The sequence below is a fragment of the Colias philodice genome, chromosome 16 (genome assembly GCF_061535455.1).
Source record: "Colias philodice isolate Cphi_HAF_F1 chromosome 16, ilColPhil1 Martin Lab GWU primary, whole genome shotgun sequence".
Lineage (NCBI taxonomy): Eukaryota > Metazoa > Arthropoda > Insecta > Lepidoptera > Pieridae > Colias > Colias philodice.
Genome location: NC_143101.1, coordinates 7,412,586 through 7,428,600, shown reverse-complemented (window position 1 = coordinate 7,428,600; position 16,015 = coordinate 7,412,586). Strand labels below are relative to the sequence as shown.

Here is a 16,015-nt window from a genome sequence, read left to right as displayed (position 1 = left end):
ATCTTTATTGGTCGAATTTTGATTAAATCTTACGTGGACTCATCCAGATAAGATTAACCTACTATCTGCCTATGATTTCGAAATCAGTACACTGAAAAGACTACTGCATTGTATTAGATAAATACTAATACATGTAATTAAATTGATAGAGATAGCGGTTCGTAGTATTATAAGATTCCTTTCCAATAAGTTGAATGAAAACAAAAAAGGATTATTAAATTTTGATCATTATGGAATAAGCAATTTTATGACTAATTAATTATTAATCAGGGCTTACGAAGTAACTATTCTCTAATCTGTGTCAGGGCATACGTGGACAAATCACACATATCTGATAAAAGGTACTTATCAAGCCCTTGCTATCGATAACTTTGTCTCTTTGATTGCCTATATATTGAACGCCAACGTTATCACATTTAGTGAACAATATCATAACTATCAGGTAAGGCCCAGTTATTTATTTATAGATAATATTTTATCGTTTTTGTTATTGCAATATTTATAACGCAGTTTGTGAGTAAACAATTTTTACATTATTTTTTAGCTAGTTAAAAATTTAATGATTTTTTTTTTTCGTTGCAGATAATATGATGAAAGTCTTCCTTAGCCTTGCTTGTATTTTCGCCGCCGTCTCGGCAATCCCGAGGCCAGCGGTCGATGAAGTGCAAGTGGCATCAAATTACGTGCCCCAACAATTTAGAAGAGATTCAATCCCACTAGAAATTTTCAGAGATGTGGCTGTAGCTGAAAACCCAGATGACTCTTATGTTCCTGAAGCTATCCTTGTTAAATTTTTAGATATCAAACCTCTGCAGCCAGATATGGACGATTTAAAAGAATTAATCGATGATGCGTCCCGTGTTCTCCAGATCAATCCAGAAATAGTCCAGGTTGCTGATATTCCTCATAATGAAGATGGTTTTCATTATGAGCCCATTCAAGTTGCTAATTTAGCAATTGATTCGAATGATGCGGAAAAAGTGATGGTGGTGGAAAGCCCTTCAGAGATCAAGAGTGATGGTGAAATTCCTCAAGTAGACTCTGTGCAAGTGGTGGACAATCTTCCTAATAGTGACGCATTTGCAGAAAGCAATGCTGATGGAGAAGTGGTCAAACACCCAGTAAACGAAGAGCAGAATGAAGCTATTCAAGTGGCATCTATTCCCATTTTGGACGTTAACGTAAATTCGCCTTCAGATTATGAATTTCGTGCTGTGAAATTTGTCGACAATTCGGAAATGGATGGAAGCGACAACTTTGTGGCTGTACCATTAGCACCTTCTGAATTGGATTCTCTTCGCGTAAATTTCGGTGATGTTAATGAAAAAGGGCCTGTGAATGAAGACAACGACAAATTTTCTTATTATCCACTAAGATTGTATCCTGACCCACTTTTACGTTAACTTACCTATGCAGTAAATTTTCATACTTTTGAATCATTATAAATTATATATACGTATACATACATAAAAATAAAAATGTAAATATCAAATTCCTATTGTCTTTTATTGTCGATTAGTCCAATAATTATTGATCTACTAATCTCATGTGTTAAACTCTTTAAACCTATTAACTACGAATCACATTCTGACTTATCATTATCATATACCTACCTAATATAATGGATTTAGATAACGTTTTAAAACCCTGTAAACTTATCGTATAGATTTTGTTTCAAGGGGTCTGCGACTGATCTAGCGTCGGACAGTACTAACCCCGCAATCTGCAACCGGATATCGGCTACCTACCTAAATAAAAATATGTCCTGTATAAACAATTAATAGTGTGTCTTTTTACACGCTTTATATTAGCTTCACCTGTATGTTTGTAACCGACTTCTTTGGGCGCGATTTTGACCCACTTTAAACTGCCAGATTTCTTTCAAACTTTGTAGATTTATTGAGGACCGATGACAATACACTAATTTGATAAAATTTTATATTTTTTAGTTCGGTTTTCTATAAAAAGCGTGTTTTTAGGTTTTTTTTTAACTATTATTATTTATTATAGCGGGTCTAGCACGCTACTACCAAAATTATTTATAATTTCTGTATACGATTATTTGACGGATTTTGATATTAAAATATCAATTACTCAGTGTCGTGATAGGTAAAAAATAAGATCTATCTATCTATTATACGATAAACCCTCAATTAGTTAGTAAACATAACAGTATCATAGTTGAGGATTATTTATTTCCCTACTTTTTAATACTTCATTATGAAAAAAAGCTTAAAAAAAGGTCTAGTGCGATGCCTTTTATCTCGTTAGGCGAACGTCGAGGCGAGGGTTCTCACAAATCGTCGTAATTATCTAAAATAGTCAATAATAATTTATTTAATTAAGCTAGATCAATATTTCTATCAACTTTTTACATTTTAGTGATTATTGTTCATTTAATATTCTCATGGCATATGTACATGAAAGTCACCACCCAATTCACTTAAAGTGTTATAGCAAAATCAATATAGAAATAAAATACGAACATTATATTTCAATACAATTTATTTACTACATTAACATCTATCTGACCTAAAAATAACTGATATAAACAAAAACTTATTTAAGCACATAATCGCTAGGATATTCCATGACTTTGGGGAATTTCTGAACATCTTCCTCAGGTATATGATCTAGTCTTGTGGGAACTAAACGTAGTTGTCTTATTTGATTGGTTACATTTTGCATCACATCATCAGGAACCTCTTCACCTGGATATATGAACAATCTCTGCATTGTGTGTCGCCTCTGTAGATTACCTTTCATTGATCTGTATACTGCTTTCTTTATAATCTGTAAAAATACAATTATTTATACATATTAGTATTTTAAGGAAGTAATTTTTTTTTTAGGTAAAAAACAGTATTTTTTTCTGAACACTCAATAATTAATTATGTTTTATTTACTTTTTAATACCTACTATTCTAAATAAACTCAGTGAATAAATTATTCTGTCTTTCATAACCACATACATAGGTCTGTATTTGGGTAAATACTGACCTGTCTTTTGTCTAGATTGGATAGTATAAAAATTGTTCACCTTATAATTGCAATACATCATACAAGTTTAATCACTAACCATGGTAGGATCCTTGTTGTGAACTTCCCAGGCTAAAGTCCAAGAAGCTCCTCCAGGATATCCTGTGTGGTGGAAATACGCGCGCTTTCGCCATTCATCACCTCGTAAAGCTATTTCTCTGCTGTTTATGCAAACGACGACATCTCCACAGTCATTCATTGGATGATAAATTGGTTTATGCAAACCCATTAAATACTTTTTGATAACGTTTGCTGACTGGTATGGGTCTTGCCATTTGCAGTCAAAAATATGCCAGGTTCGCGCAAAGGTAGCCCATTGCTAAAATAACAAATATAGAGGTTAAAAAAACTTCAATAATATTAAGAGGTTTTAATCAAACGATATTATATTTTAAGTGATACCTGCACACGCTTCGCCGCTGACATGATGTTAGCTTTGTATTTGTTTAATTTGTAATTCAATTGAGAAAATAATAAATAAGTTTCTATTATGTTTTAGATGTAGTACTTTTAGGTTATTTTGACAGTCGGTGTTATCAATCAGTCAATATGTCAATGTCGTTTTGACTTATGACAGGAAATAAATGCAAAATTTAATTCTTCAGATTCCGGGCGATTGGTATATTTTCACACACGACGGACGACTGAATTGATTTTAATAACTTTTGGTTTATTAGATTACGATAATAATTTTAATCAAAGCTTACAATAATATCTACCCCACCTACCCGTATTGGGGCGAAACGAATAGACTCAGCAGCTAGTAAATTCGAAGAGTAAATTATATAAAATTAGTAACTTTTTCTTATTCATTAACTTTTGGATCGTATTCAACGAGATTAGGCAATAAGAATTTCGAATAAACTCTGATTTCTTTGATAGTTTGCTTGAGCAGTAACTTCACATTTATTTCTCAGATCTCCAGAAAAGTTGTAGTTATTAGTTACTAGCGACCCGCCCCGGCTTCGCACGGGTGCAATGCTGATACTAAATACACTATAGAAAAACTTTTAACGTTGTATATAAAAACATAGCGGCCCGGCCGGCCGGTACCGCCGCAAACGGTACGCCCCGCAATTTTTAAATCTGTAATATCTTCAAAAATATTCACTTAAATCATACGGTGTAAAGGGCCATATAGATCTATATTAAATGAACAATGTATCCATGGTATTTAATTGGTTAAGGATTAATGCTGTATTGGTTAAAATCGCTTCGAAAATTAGCCATTATTTGTCGTAAAAAGTAAATGACAAAAAAAAGTTATTGTGGGTTATCCATAAGAGATATACCATCGCGAACTTTTCTGTAGACCTTTTCAATGTGTATAATACTTATTACATTATTTTGATAAAACTCGTAGGGTTCAGCCTGCGTTTGCAATGTAAGCGGAATAAATGTAATTTTTTACGACATCACATTAGAAACCTCAAAAATAACAGTACTTCTCCACTACTTAATGGATCTTATTATACATATAAACCTTCCTCTTGAATCACTCTATCTATTAAAAACAACCGCATCAAAATCCGTTGCGTAGTTTCAAAGATTTAAGCGTACAAAGGGACATAGGGACATAGGGACATAGGGAAATAGGGACAGAGAATGCGACTTTGTTTTATACTATGTAGTGATAAAGGAAAAAATAAAATACATACACAGTATAATAATTATAAATCATTTATTATGTAAATAAAGACATTTCCAATATAATCAAATGAATCTTTAAAAATCTCAATTATTTACAATAAATAAAATAAACTGAAATGCAAAAAAAAAATCTCTTATTCATTGAGATGCAAGTCTTTTCTTAGAGTATATGCTGATACATGCATCATATACTGTTCATTCTCTAGGAAATTATCAATAGCCCTTTGTCTCATGGATTCCCAGGCATAGAGATCTCTGTATATCGGCCTCACATACTTCATACGACCTTGACTATTCACAAATTGTAATATTTCATTTATTTTGGATTCATCTTGGCTCTTGATACATAATCTTAGCCAACGATATGTGATTTCTGTGTTCTTGCTTGATGCTATTTTATATGTATCTCCCATTTTTTGTAGTCTGTCAACTGGTAGAGCATCTCCATCAATGAGATCTTGAAGAAAGTTGATAATTTGTTGCGGTGTAAATGTCATGATGTCATTGTAGTCGAAAGTGGTTTTAGCGTTGCTTATTTTCGCCCGCAGGTCCGTCACCGCTTTAGTCATAGATGTGTCGTACCTAAGAGAAATAAAATGTTGTATGTGAAAAAAGGGAAATGTTGATAGAAAGACGAGGTAAAATATGCCGTATCCATTGATATTACTGTTTTGGTGCTTTTAGTTTTTTTATACACTACCATTTTAAAGTAAAACACATAGAAGTGGCATAGGCTTAGAAATTTAAGTGATTTAAAACACAGAATATTATATTTGAAAGAAAAAAAAGAGAAAATAAATATCTTACAATAAACATTAAATTTACATAAACAATAAAATTAAAACCAAGACAATACGATTTGAAATAATAATAAACAATACAGAAAATGAACAAAATTGATACAATTAATCATCTATATGGTGATAAACTTTTTTTAATCACATATTTACTTACGCCGGTATAACAGGCGGCATTCCGGACTTATGAAGCCAAGTCTCCCAGTCCACTTTCTTCAAAGCTTCATTGTCTTTGAAATATTCAAATAGATGCGCCTTGAATTGCTCAGTGTCTATGGACTGCCGTTGGAATTTGTTCAAGTATGACCTCAGGAAATCATCGAATACTTCTGAAAAGTAAAGAACATGATTTTAGCAAGCATTATCATAGTTTAATGGTTTAATCTTCTAATTTATATATGTATTACTAGTAGTCCGCCCCGGCTTTGCCCGTGGTACATATTTGGTATCCTATGTCCTTCTCCTGGCTTTAAACTACCTCCCTGCCAATTTTCAGTTAAATCGGTTCACCCGTTCTTGAGTTATAAGTGGAGTAACTAACACGACTTTCTTTTATATATATATAGATATTATAATAGTTTAATTTTCTAATTAATATTAGAAGAATAAATTAACCAACTCTTTTTAAATAGCACAGGAATTTACTAAATATAACTTGGACATGTTATTTTATAATTCTGATAGTTCTAAACTTCTGAAAAAAGAAGAGATACGAAAGAATAAGAAACATCTGTCTGTGTGAATGAGCCACACCTCTGAATCTTACCAGGTCCACCAAAGAGATCTTCCAAATATCGCAAAAATAACGACCCCTTTTCGTATGGAACAGTCGAGAACGCATCATCCGGGTGTACATTCGTCAAATTGATGACCAAACGCGTCAACGCATTATCTTCACCCAATTGGTGAACCTACAAACAAAAATATATAATGTAAACTCCCCCTTACCTGGACCTCCAACTAAATCTTCGAGATAGCGAAGGAATAGAGACCCTTTCTCGTAGGGCACTCTTGAGAACGCGTCATCTGGGTGCGTTTGGTTTAAATCGGGAACTAATTGCGTGAGGGGATTGCTCGCACCGAGATTTTTGTTTATCTGCAAACGCAGATTTTTAAGTCAATTTTATGTGAGTTAAAAAAGATATCCCTATATTTAGGAATGAACAGGGGGCTAGGTTGAATATTAGTTTGAATTTAAAAAGAATGTACATACTGTGATTCTACACAACTGCCTAATTGATGTAGTCAGTTGATAACAGATCACAGCAAGTCACCGACTGTTTACAAAGTGAGTTGGATCAAACATCATATAAACAGCGTCTGAGCCACTAGGCACGATTCGTAGGAATTCGCCACGAATCAAATGAAGGCATTTTATACTATTCGACATCTAAACATGTTCTAATAGGAAATAGTGACATCTATTCATCCACAAAAATATTTAATCAAAAGTTATCTCTAACACTATGTAAAAACACAGTGGAACATCTACCAATATTTGATCATGCTACATATATTATTTATATTTTATACTAATACTAGCGGTCCGCCCCGGCTTCGCCCGTGGTACATATGAAAAATAGATGTTGGCCGATTCTCAGACTTACCCGATATGCACAGAAAATTTCATGAGAATCGGTCCACCCGTCTCGGAGGAGTATGCAGACTAACATTGTGACACGAGAATTTTATATACCTATAAGATTATAAAGCTAAAGAGTTTGTTTGTTTGTTTGAACGCGCTAATCTCGGGAACTACTGGTCCGATTTGAAAAATTATTTCAGTGTTAGATAGCCCATTCATCGAGGAAGGCTTATAAGCCTATAGATGATAATATATAGCCATATATCATCTCGCTAAGACCAACAGAAGCGAACACTGCTAGCGTGTAATAAGACAAATAAAGTATACTTAGATAATATCGACTTAAATTTCAAATATACTCACAGTTTCATCAAGTTCCTGCAAGCCAAGTAAACTACTGAAGTCCCTACTACGTTTCGCTTCCTCCTTATCATCTATCAAAGACGCTCCGACTTTCCTCTCTAAAAACACTGTGAATCCTTCATTGAGCCAGAAATGCTCAAAGTTCCTGTTTGTTACGAGGTTGCCCGTCCAACTGTGCATTATTTCGTGCACTATTACGTCTGCTTGGCTTCTGTCTCCAGCCTGAATAAACATATATCAATTATTGAAGTAAAACTTCTTTAGGCGCGTTGAAAGTAAAATTTCATGGTCGCGGCATGGCAATACCGTAACGATAGTAAGGCGACGATTTATATATTTGACGTATCTTTGAATCTTGCCAGTTTCAATTTTGACATATGTGCTCGGCACACATGCTCTTATAATTTATGTAGTTATGTATTTGTAAATTGTAATATATGTGACTAGAAACTGGCAAGTTATTTATTTATCAGTTTTTGCATATAATCAATTATGAGATAAGCTCATGGACATAATAAACAACACACAACAAGTGTCTTATAAACATTTATGTATCCTCAATCTCGCTTCTAGGTTTTCATAATTACAATAAAATAATATTTCAACGTGAAATCAGTAATGTTCACACAGACATAAGTAGCTTAACATGCTCATAATTATTTAAAATGTTAAACAATATTTAGAGGTTTTTGTGAACAATAAAGAAAAATTTAATCTTGTTTCGAGCCATATCCAATACAGATTTATAACTGTGAATAATTCGAAATACGATTTTAATGGCTTTTCAGATATAGCATGATTTGCAACAACAAATGTATACCTGTGCAATTATTAATTAATATATAGTGGATTTTTTTAAATAAAATATGCATTACGAAATTCCACCTTGTATATTACTAAAACTGGTTCATAAAAATTTTCTCCGTTTTATCCATTAAGAAGTGTTATTCATTGGCAATTTGTTCATATTAGTGTAAGGGATGATAAAAGATATAATTACCAATAACGTAGGCGTAACAAACGTTAGACAAGGGTTCTCCATACCCCCATAGGGGAAAGAGGGGGGTAACACAAGCAAATCATACTGCGACCATTGATAAGGCCCACAGAGCTTTTCAGCCGCTTGCAAATACTTTTCAGTGTTTGCAAACTCCCATGCACTCCTATCGATCTCCTCTTTTTCTGACCATACGTGCGACCTGAAATCATAAGGGTATATAAACTATACTTGCTTTAATTAACTAGAAGCTTATTTATGTATATAAAGTTTACGTGCTTCGTATTTTAGTCACTTTAAATGAGCAATTTTCCAGATATGAATTGTTAATCTTTAAAAATAATCGAACTTCTTACATCCCTGTTAATTTTTACATTTAAAACTTAAACAAGTACTTGATGGGAAGCAAAAGTTAATTATTTCTATGTTATAACATTTATAACAATATTTTTCGCAATTCTTTATTTTTTTAGACACATCCTATTATTTACCTATAAAAAATATCAATACTTCCACAAACATATAGAATTAAACAACATCAACTCACCTCGGTCCAAGCTTCCTCGACTCCAAAACACCAACTGCAATGGCCAACAAATACGAAGGTATAGGCACAGGCTGTCTGAACTTAAATGTAGTACTATTACTATCTCCCCTGATAGCGCTCATGAGAACTGTGAACGGTTCTGGGGCTGATACTTCTGCGTTATATGTGAATTTAACTGCTGGTGAATCTTGACAGGGTAGGATTGAGCGGGCGTGGATTGGCTGAAAAACAATTATTTCTATATATAAAAAAACTAGCGGTCCGCCCCTGCTTCGCCCGTGGTACCTACATGTTTAAACTATCCTATCTCTCAAGTTGGATCGAACTGCACATGGTGTGCGAATTTTATTATAATCGGTTAAGTGGTTTAGGAGTCCATTGTGGACAAACATTGTGACACAAGATTTATATATATTAAGATAAATTCTCAATAGGAATAAATATAGTGGAGTAGGGATACTGGACACCCAAAATAGGCGCATGTCGTCGAATTGCTAAAACATGCCCGTAATTTTATTATTAAGGATACTGAAAAAGTTATTAAAAACTAGTTATTAAGTAATAGTTCGCCTTTAAGAGAACATAAATAAATCAATGATTTATTAAAATAAATAAGTCATTAACCATGTAGTAAACCTTTACATGTACACAAATAAGTCAATAATTTATTAAAACAAATAAGCTATCAACTAAAAATTTGTCTTTAGCGTACGTAAATAAGTCAATGAGTTATTAAAAAAAAAAAAAAACATAAATAATTTCGTAATAACTTTAAACATTATTTTCAAAGATATTTAATACATACCTGACATTGACTGAACATATATGGATACTTTTTGCCTGACGTCTGCTTCGCGTCCAACCATTGTAAAGCAGTTGCAGTCGGTGATGTTTTATACTTGATCCTTATCTTTATTCTGTGAATATACCCTCATATTTAAAAAAAATGTTTCTCTATTAACTAGTTCTCAAACAGTTACATACATTGTATGCTCAACTCACAACGAAAACTATCCTAAGTCGTTTGAACTACATCCAATTATAAACTACACAACATCCTGTAATTACACTAAACGTAAACTATTTTCAATCTAACTGTAATCAAACTATAAAGGAAGGTATTTTTAACCGCGTCTTACACACGACCGTCCATATTCATGCTATTAAGACTTGTTTGCATGACCTTAAGAAACATAGTTGAGTCGGCACTTATATGATTATCACTTTGAGATCCCATGATCGGTTTATATATGTAACCATTGTAGGACATAGCCATTGTTGTTGCAGATGGTACTTGTTTTATTTCATGTGTTTTTTCTTCTTGTTTTGTTTTGTTTAACTCTGTACAGAACTTCCTTCAAGAAGACGCAATTTTAGTGATAGTTGTTAATTTTAAAATCGCATTTTCTGTCTAGGGTGAGAAATTCACACTAATGTTCCAGCTATGACGTATTATTTTATTAATGTTGCTATTTCAGAATTTGACTTTGTAATATGGCGATGACTATTTAAAGATCAAGTCACGCCTAAATTCATACACAGGACATACAAATTGGGTTTGGACAACCTTACTTCTTTTTCAACTAAAATTTAAATTGCAATAAATGACCATTTAATAATGTTTCTATTGTACCATATACTATAAACCTACTTCTGATCAACTGTAGCTGGTTCCGCAAGTGGTATGGTAAGCTTTGATCCATAATTTGGAACAGGGTCATCTAGTCTATATTCCAATAACTTTCCATCCTCTGTTTCAATTGATTCAATAGTTATATTACTTGAATCTAATATCTGAAATAAACAGTTTTTATCATGTTACAAATGACAAGATCAAGATGGTTTGATAAAAATCTTATGATTAGAGATCCCACTTGTTTGAGTAAATTGATAAAAATATGCCGAAGCGATTTGAAAAAATATATTCCAATAAATTACTTTACGAACATATTTATGTATGCATATTCATCCATATTTGGTGGGTATCGTGATAATTAAATGCTTATTGCAAACATGTACATCTGGAAAAAAATGAGATTCTTATAATGAACATACTCACCAATTCATTTATATTTTCTAAAGCATTAATAGTCAAATCTGCTATCCCACTCAATTGTTTATTTTCAAAATCCACATTCAATTTTAAATCCACATGCTTTATTATGGCCAATTCTGGAAAAAAATAGGTAATGATAATTATGAGAAAATCTTTCAAAGCCCATAATTTTTTTGATACTCTTATGCTGCTTATTATTATAAATGATGATATAAATCTGATACAGTATAAATTTATACATGAAACAATTTAATACAGAAAACATCGATATAATATGGTTTTACATAAAATTGATTATTAAAATCAATTCAGTACTTAATATTTTAATTTATTGCTATTTAACACAAAAATATCAAATCAAAGTTTTTCTCTGTAATATTTGTGGAAGAAATAGAAAAATATCTTATCTTTCTTTTCATAAATTATTGAAAAGTTTAGTATTTATTTTTATTATTTAGTTATATGAAAATGGTGAGAAATTTTTTCAAGGGAATATTAAATTACTAGGATTTAGGTAAAAAAAATAATTTCTAAAACATACCAGGCCTTGAATGTGATGAAGGATCAAGTGGACTCAAAGCCATAACTTCTATTTCTCTAAAAATGAAAACATTTATGAAGAAAACTGTACACAACAACTTATAACCATTCCCTAACATTGTGCCCGTGCAATCTGTACCAAGGCTATGATTCAAAGGAATCGGTATATATAGTCACAGCAAGATCTAACACAGAAGGTAATAAGTACACTACAAACAAATACAATTCTTAAACTCTAAATAATAAAGACTATAACTTTTTAACTTTACTAGAACTGTAAAGAGAAAACTGCATCTAGCTTTCGTTTCTATAATGATATTCATGATACCCATATTAATCAAACATTTGATAGCAATGTTAAATATAGAAATTTTGTATCTAGAGAGAATCAATCATTGAAAATAAAATGTTTTTTTTTTTTAATTTATATTAATGGTTCATCTTTAATACATTGTCAGTTCTCAATGAAGAATCACACTTCAAAGATGCATATTTTTTGAGTCCTAAAAAGAGCTAACTAAAGAAGTTACAAGTATTATAAATGTATTTGAAATCTAAATTAAAGATAAAAGTTATGTAAAATGTTACACATTACAAGTGATTCTTGTTGGTATAAATTATAAGTTTCAGGTGAAATCATTAATTTTCTAGAGGAAGTCCCCTGACATTAAGCTTCATCTAATCCATTGAACAATGAGCAGATCAGTCCTAAGTACCAGTTTAACATGGATAAAGTAATAATAGGAGGCGTACAACATATACCTATTTCGGTTTCGAAACTTATATGAAAAAGGTTTTCTTTTTTATAAAGGGTTACCGCTCTACGGTCAGCGGTTTAGGTATATATTGTGTAAAAATATTCCATTTATTGCTATGTTAAAATAACCGATAAATAATTTTCGAGAACAAATTATACGGATAACAGAGGTAAATAATATTAAAAATTGACACCTGCTAGTGGTACACAATTGTTGTGTTTTTATCAGTGAAAATGGAATGCTGTAATGTTGTTGACAGTATCGTATGTTCTTCAATCTCGAACTGATTGAATAATTTAATCTGCTATTTTTTGTTAAGACTTGATATCGATCAGGCCAACGAAAGTGCCTCGTGATCACTTTGCCGATGACAGACATTTTTTTTAAGCTCCGCTCCGCTAGTTGACAGTCGCAATGACATTTTGATTTTTTTTCTAATACAAAACAATAGACATCCACAGAGTAATTGCCAGTTTCATGAACTAGCTCTGAACAACGATCATATGGAACTGCCATATGCATGTACTTTTCCTGCATACCTAAGTAAACAAATCGGGGTACAAACATGGCGGGCTAGGGACGTTCACTTGTTCTACAGTTCTACAGTTCTACAGTTCACTTGTTGTTTCTACAGCTCATAATAACTAAGATGATTAAATGTAAAATGATTAAAAGATTTCTATACACTTGATAATAAATACACTTTAATATAAGCAACAATTTAACAAAATGTTAGCCACTTACCGTTGAAAGGTTAGATTCGGCCTGTTTTTGCTTTGGCATAGGCCACAACCTACTATAGAACACTTCATGGTACCTATTATTATTTTCAATTATACTTATTACACTCGATTATGGTCGAAAAACACTGGAAAATCATAAAAATTTCACAATGACATCTTCTCACATGTAAACAAAACCGTATACTAAGATGGCGTCCGTGGCAGCAAAGGTACATCGATGCCAATGAAGAGGGCGCTAATAAAAAGAGTGTAGATGCTTTTTCTAAGGTAAAACCACTGTTGTGAGAAAGAGATGGGTATATCATTATTATTTCCGCGTCAAATTGAACAATTACGGCAGTTCCATAGGATTCTTTGTTCTGAGTGAACTAGGTTCTGACACGTTCTGACTTGTGTTCTGACTTCTTACATCACAGCAAAATTTTTCTTCAATAAATTTTCACAAAATCTTGAAATACTAAAAACAACTAAGAGCGTATACGCATTATGCGGGTAGCCGCATTGCGGGTAGCCGTCCGGCTGACCGCAAGCACAATTATGTACGTAATATTCATTTCTATGCGCACTGCGATGCGGCTACCGCAGACCGCACAGTGCGCATAGAAATGAATATTCCGTACATAATTGTGCTTGCGGTCAGCCGGACGGCTACCCGCATAGTGCGTATACGCTCTAAAACAAATAATGATTATGAATTAGGTATCATACACATGGAACCACAGAGTAAGTGATAAGGAGCGCTTCCTACATTATACATGGAAAGGATAGCATAAAAAAATCGTTATATGTAAATCATACGTTTAAGCGGCAACATTGTTGCAATAAGTATGTCAAGTGTTATTGACATATCGCATATTTGTTGACCATTGTCATATCAATCGTCTTGTCAGTTGTCGTAAGTCGTTGTTTTATTTTTTCATAGCGAACTTCGAAGTGTGAATCGTAACAATAATAAAAATAACAATACTTTATCCACCAATAACTTAAATATATTAGTGCTTAAAAGTGGTCACTATATCGTAATACCCGCGATTGTAAATTTAATTATCTTAAATAGAGTGTTTCTCGCCCTGGAGGCGAGAAGGTTTCACCGAGCGCAAATAACCGATGAACTTATGATATCTATAATGCTGTCGCGGTTTCACCACTACCATGGCTCGAATATTATTTTATTTGAAGATAATACAGTTGCTTATCGAAAAGCAAGTTTCGCGCATGGTTTAACTTTTAGTGAGAAACCGTTACTGCCAGGTGAAATATTTTTAGTGGAAATCGAAAAAACAGAACGCGGATGGAGTGGTCATATGCGTTTAGGTTTGACGTTACTCGACCCCCAGAGTACTGCATTAGGAGAGAAAGGTTTGCCGCAATACGCTCTTCCTGACCTCGCTAACACGGGTATGTCGTGGATATTCCCTATATCAAAGTCACAAAATAATGTACTTATAGAACTTATTAATCAAGGTACTAGTGGGCGACGAGATAACGAGCCCAGAGTATCTGTATTAGGGGATGCGCACAATGTACACACTCCTCGTGGTTATGTATCTAAGACCACTTTAAGACCACAGACTGTATCAAAAAATGGTACTCCACAAGGCATATTACCTATGGATGCTGGAAGTCGTATAGGTGTTATGTTTGTTCCATGCCCTAAAAAGAGTAAAGACGAGCCTGATTTAGCTGAAATGCATTTCATTATAAATGGAGAAGAGCAAGGTCCATGCACAAAAGCAATACCTTATACTAGAGGTCCCTTACATGCTGTTGTTGATGTTTATGGAACAACAAAACAAGTACGAATTATACAGCTCTATGGAGGTAATAAAAAAATCTTTGAACATTATGTACCTAGTTACAATTTATTTTTTTTATTTTTAAGTATGAAGGGGTTTAGATCAGGGATAGTTATGGAGTGTTCTATTGTTTCTTCTTTTATTTATATGTTCTTTTATATTTCAGTGAAAACATTACAAAATGTTTGCCGAGATGCTATCCTACAATTTGTGAAGGATGGTTCAGTGAAGTCATTGCCCCTTCCCCAGTGTTTAAAGGACTTTTTACTCTCATAGAAGTGGCCATTCTCATTGGTAGTGACAATACAGCTCTTGGGGAATATATTATTTGCTTTGCAAGTTTTGGGTAGAACATTCCTGGCTTTGATATGTAAAGCCTATATTAATTTAATGTTTCTTTTTGTAAAATATGAAATAGGAAGTGGTTTAGAAGTTCAAATAATAGAAGAATTATAATAAAATTATTGTTTCTATACTATTTTCGAGAAGAATTAGAGCTTGTTCATAGTTATGTAAAAATGCATCAGTTTCTCTCATAATAACCCATATCAAACAATAATGTTAGTTTGCACTTTTAATTAAGTTATAATGATCAGTTTCCTTTTACTACAAAACCCTAATGTGTTTCAATAAAGTATTGGAGTTGTTCTAAAAATGTATACCTAGGTCTTTTAGGATGCATGTAGTAATGTGCCTGTAGATTGCCTAAGCATACCTTATATTTTTTAAAAGTATTTTACACATGTTAAAGATTACTATTAAATATATTATACACAAAAATATCTATAAACTGTTGTTTTTAAGATACTACAAGCAAACACCAAAAAATAGTTCTAATTCTTCTCAATGACAAAATTAGAATGATTCCTGGGTAAGTCATTTTAATAAAATCTATATGAACTTTCATAATAAATCTTAGTTCTATGTGCTTATCTTTATATTTTATTTTTAATACTTTTTAATACAGTGGATCTGAACAATTTTCTAAAATATTAATAAATTAAGAATTGTGTATCATAATAGTGCCTACAAATTTTGCATCTATAGCAGCTCATGAAATTTTGTTTTTGTAAAATAAAAGTTACAAGTTTTTATTGAGTTTTTTTATTACCTACACTGTAAAAACATCTCAAATTAATTCTAA

General features: G+C 32.6%; 4 protein-coding genes and 1 long non-coding RNA gene across 6 annotated transcripts in view; 3 read left to right on the top strand and 2 right to left on the bottom strand.

Annotated features, from left to right (window-relative positions):
• The window catches only part of LOC149481782 (uncharacterized), a 270,870-nt gene extending 254,905 nt beyond the window's left edge, over positions 1–15,965 (top strand). Inside the window, exon 3 of the long non-coding RNA XR_016316805.1 lies at positions 15,538–15,965. This is a non-coding gene — a long non-coding RNA (uncharacterized LOC149481782). The remainder of the gene's footprint in view (positions 1–15,537) is intronic.
• Positions 349–1,495, top strand: LOC149481785 (uncharacterized). Its single transcript, XM_089704793.1, has 2 exons — positions 349–442; positions 583–1,495. Exon 2 carries the CDS (start codon positions 588–590, stop codon positions 1,401–1,403), a length of 816 nt encoding a protein of 271 aa, XP_089560919.1. The 5' UTR covers positions 349–442; positions 583–587; the 3' UTR covers positions 1,404–1,495.
• On the bottom strand, positions 2,469–3,591 carry mRpL13 (mitochondrial ribosomal protein L13). Its single transcript, XM_089704892.1, has 3 exons — positions 3,442–3,591; positions 3,080–3,358; positions 2,469–2,793 (listed from the first exon to the last, which is right to left on the bottom strand). The coding sequence occupies exons 1-3, from the start codon at positions 3,463–3,465 to the stop codon at positions 2,560–2,562; spliced, it is 537 nt and encodes a 178-aa protein (XP_089561018.1). The 5' UTR covers positions 3,466–3,591; the 3' UTR covers positions 2,469–2,559.
• LOC149481783 (leukotriene A-4 hydrolase) lies at positions 4,704–12,739 on the bottom strand. Of its 2 annotated transcripts, none has more exons than XM_089705368.1 (11): positions 12,526–12,739; positions 11,576–11,631; positions 11,038–11,150; positions 10,630–10,772; positions 9,784–9,895; positions 8,979–9,199; positions 8,435–8,633; positions 7,435–7,656; positions 6,435–6,582; positions 5,644–5,815; positions 4,704–5,271 (listed from the first exon to the last, which is right to left on the bottom strand). In XM_089705368.1, the coding sequence occupies exons 1-11, from the start codon at positions 12,708–12,710 to the stop codon at positions 4,824–4,826; spliced, it is 2,019 nt and encodes a 672-aa protein (XP_089561494.1). In that variant the 5' UTR covers positions 12,711–12,739; the 3' UTR covers positions 4,704–4,823. The 2 variants fall into 2 exon arrangements, with proteins under 2 accessions (XP_089561494.1, XP_089561495.1); XM_089705369.1 differs by lacking the exon at positions 6,435–6,582 and adding an exon at positions 6,253–6,397.
• On the top strand, positions 13,930–15,965 carry LOC149481781 (neuralized-like protein 2). Its single transcript, XM_089704849.1, has 2 exons — positions 13,930–14,896; positions 15,038–15,965. Exons 1-2 carry the CDS (start codon positions 14,191–14,193, stop codon positions 15,145–15,147), a joined length of 816 nt encoding a protein of 271 aa, XP_089560975.1. The 5' UTR covers positions 13,930–14,190; the 3' UTR covers positions 15,148–15,965.
• Positions 15,966–16,015: the final 50 nt, after the last annotated feature.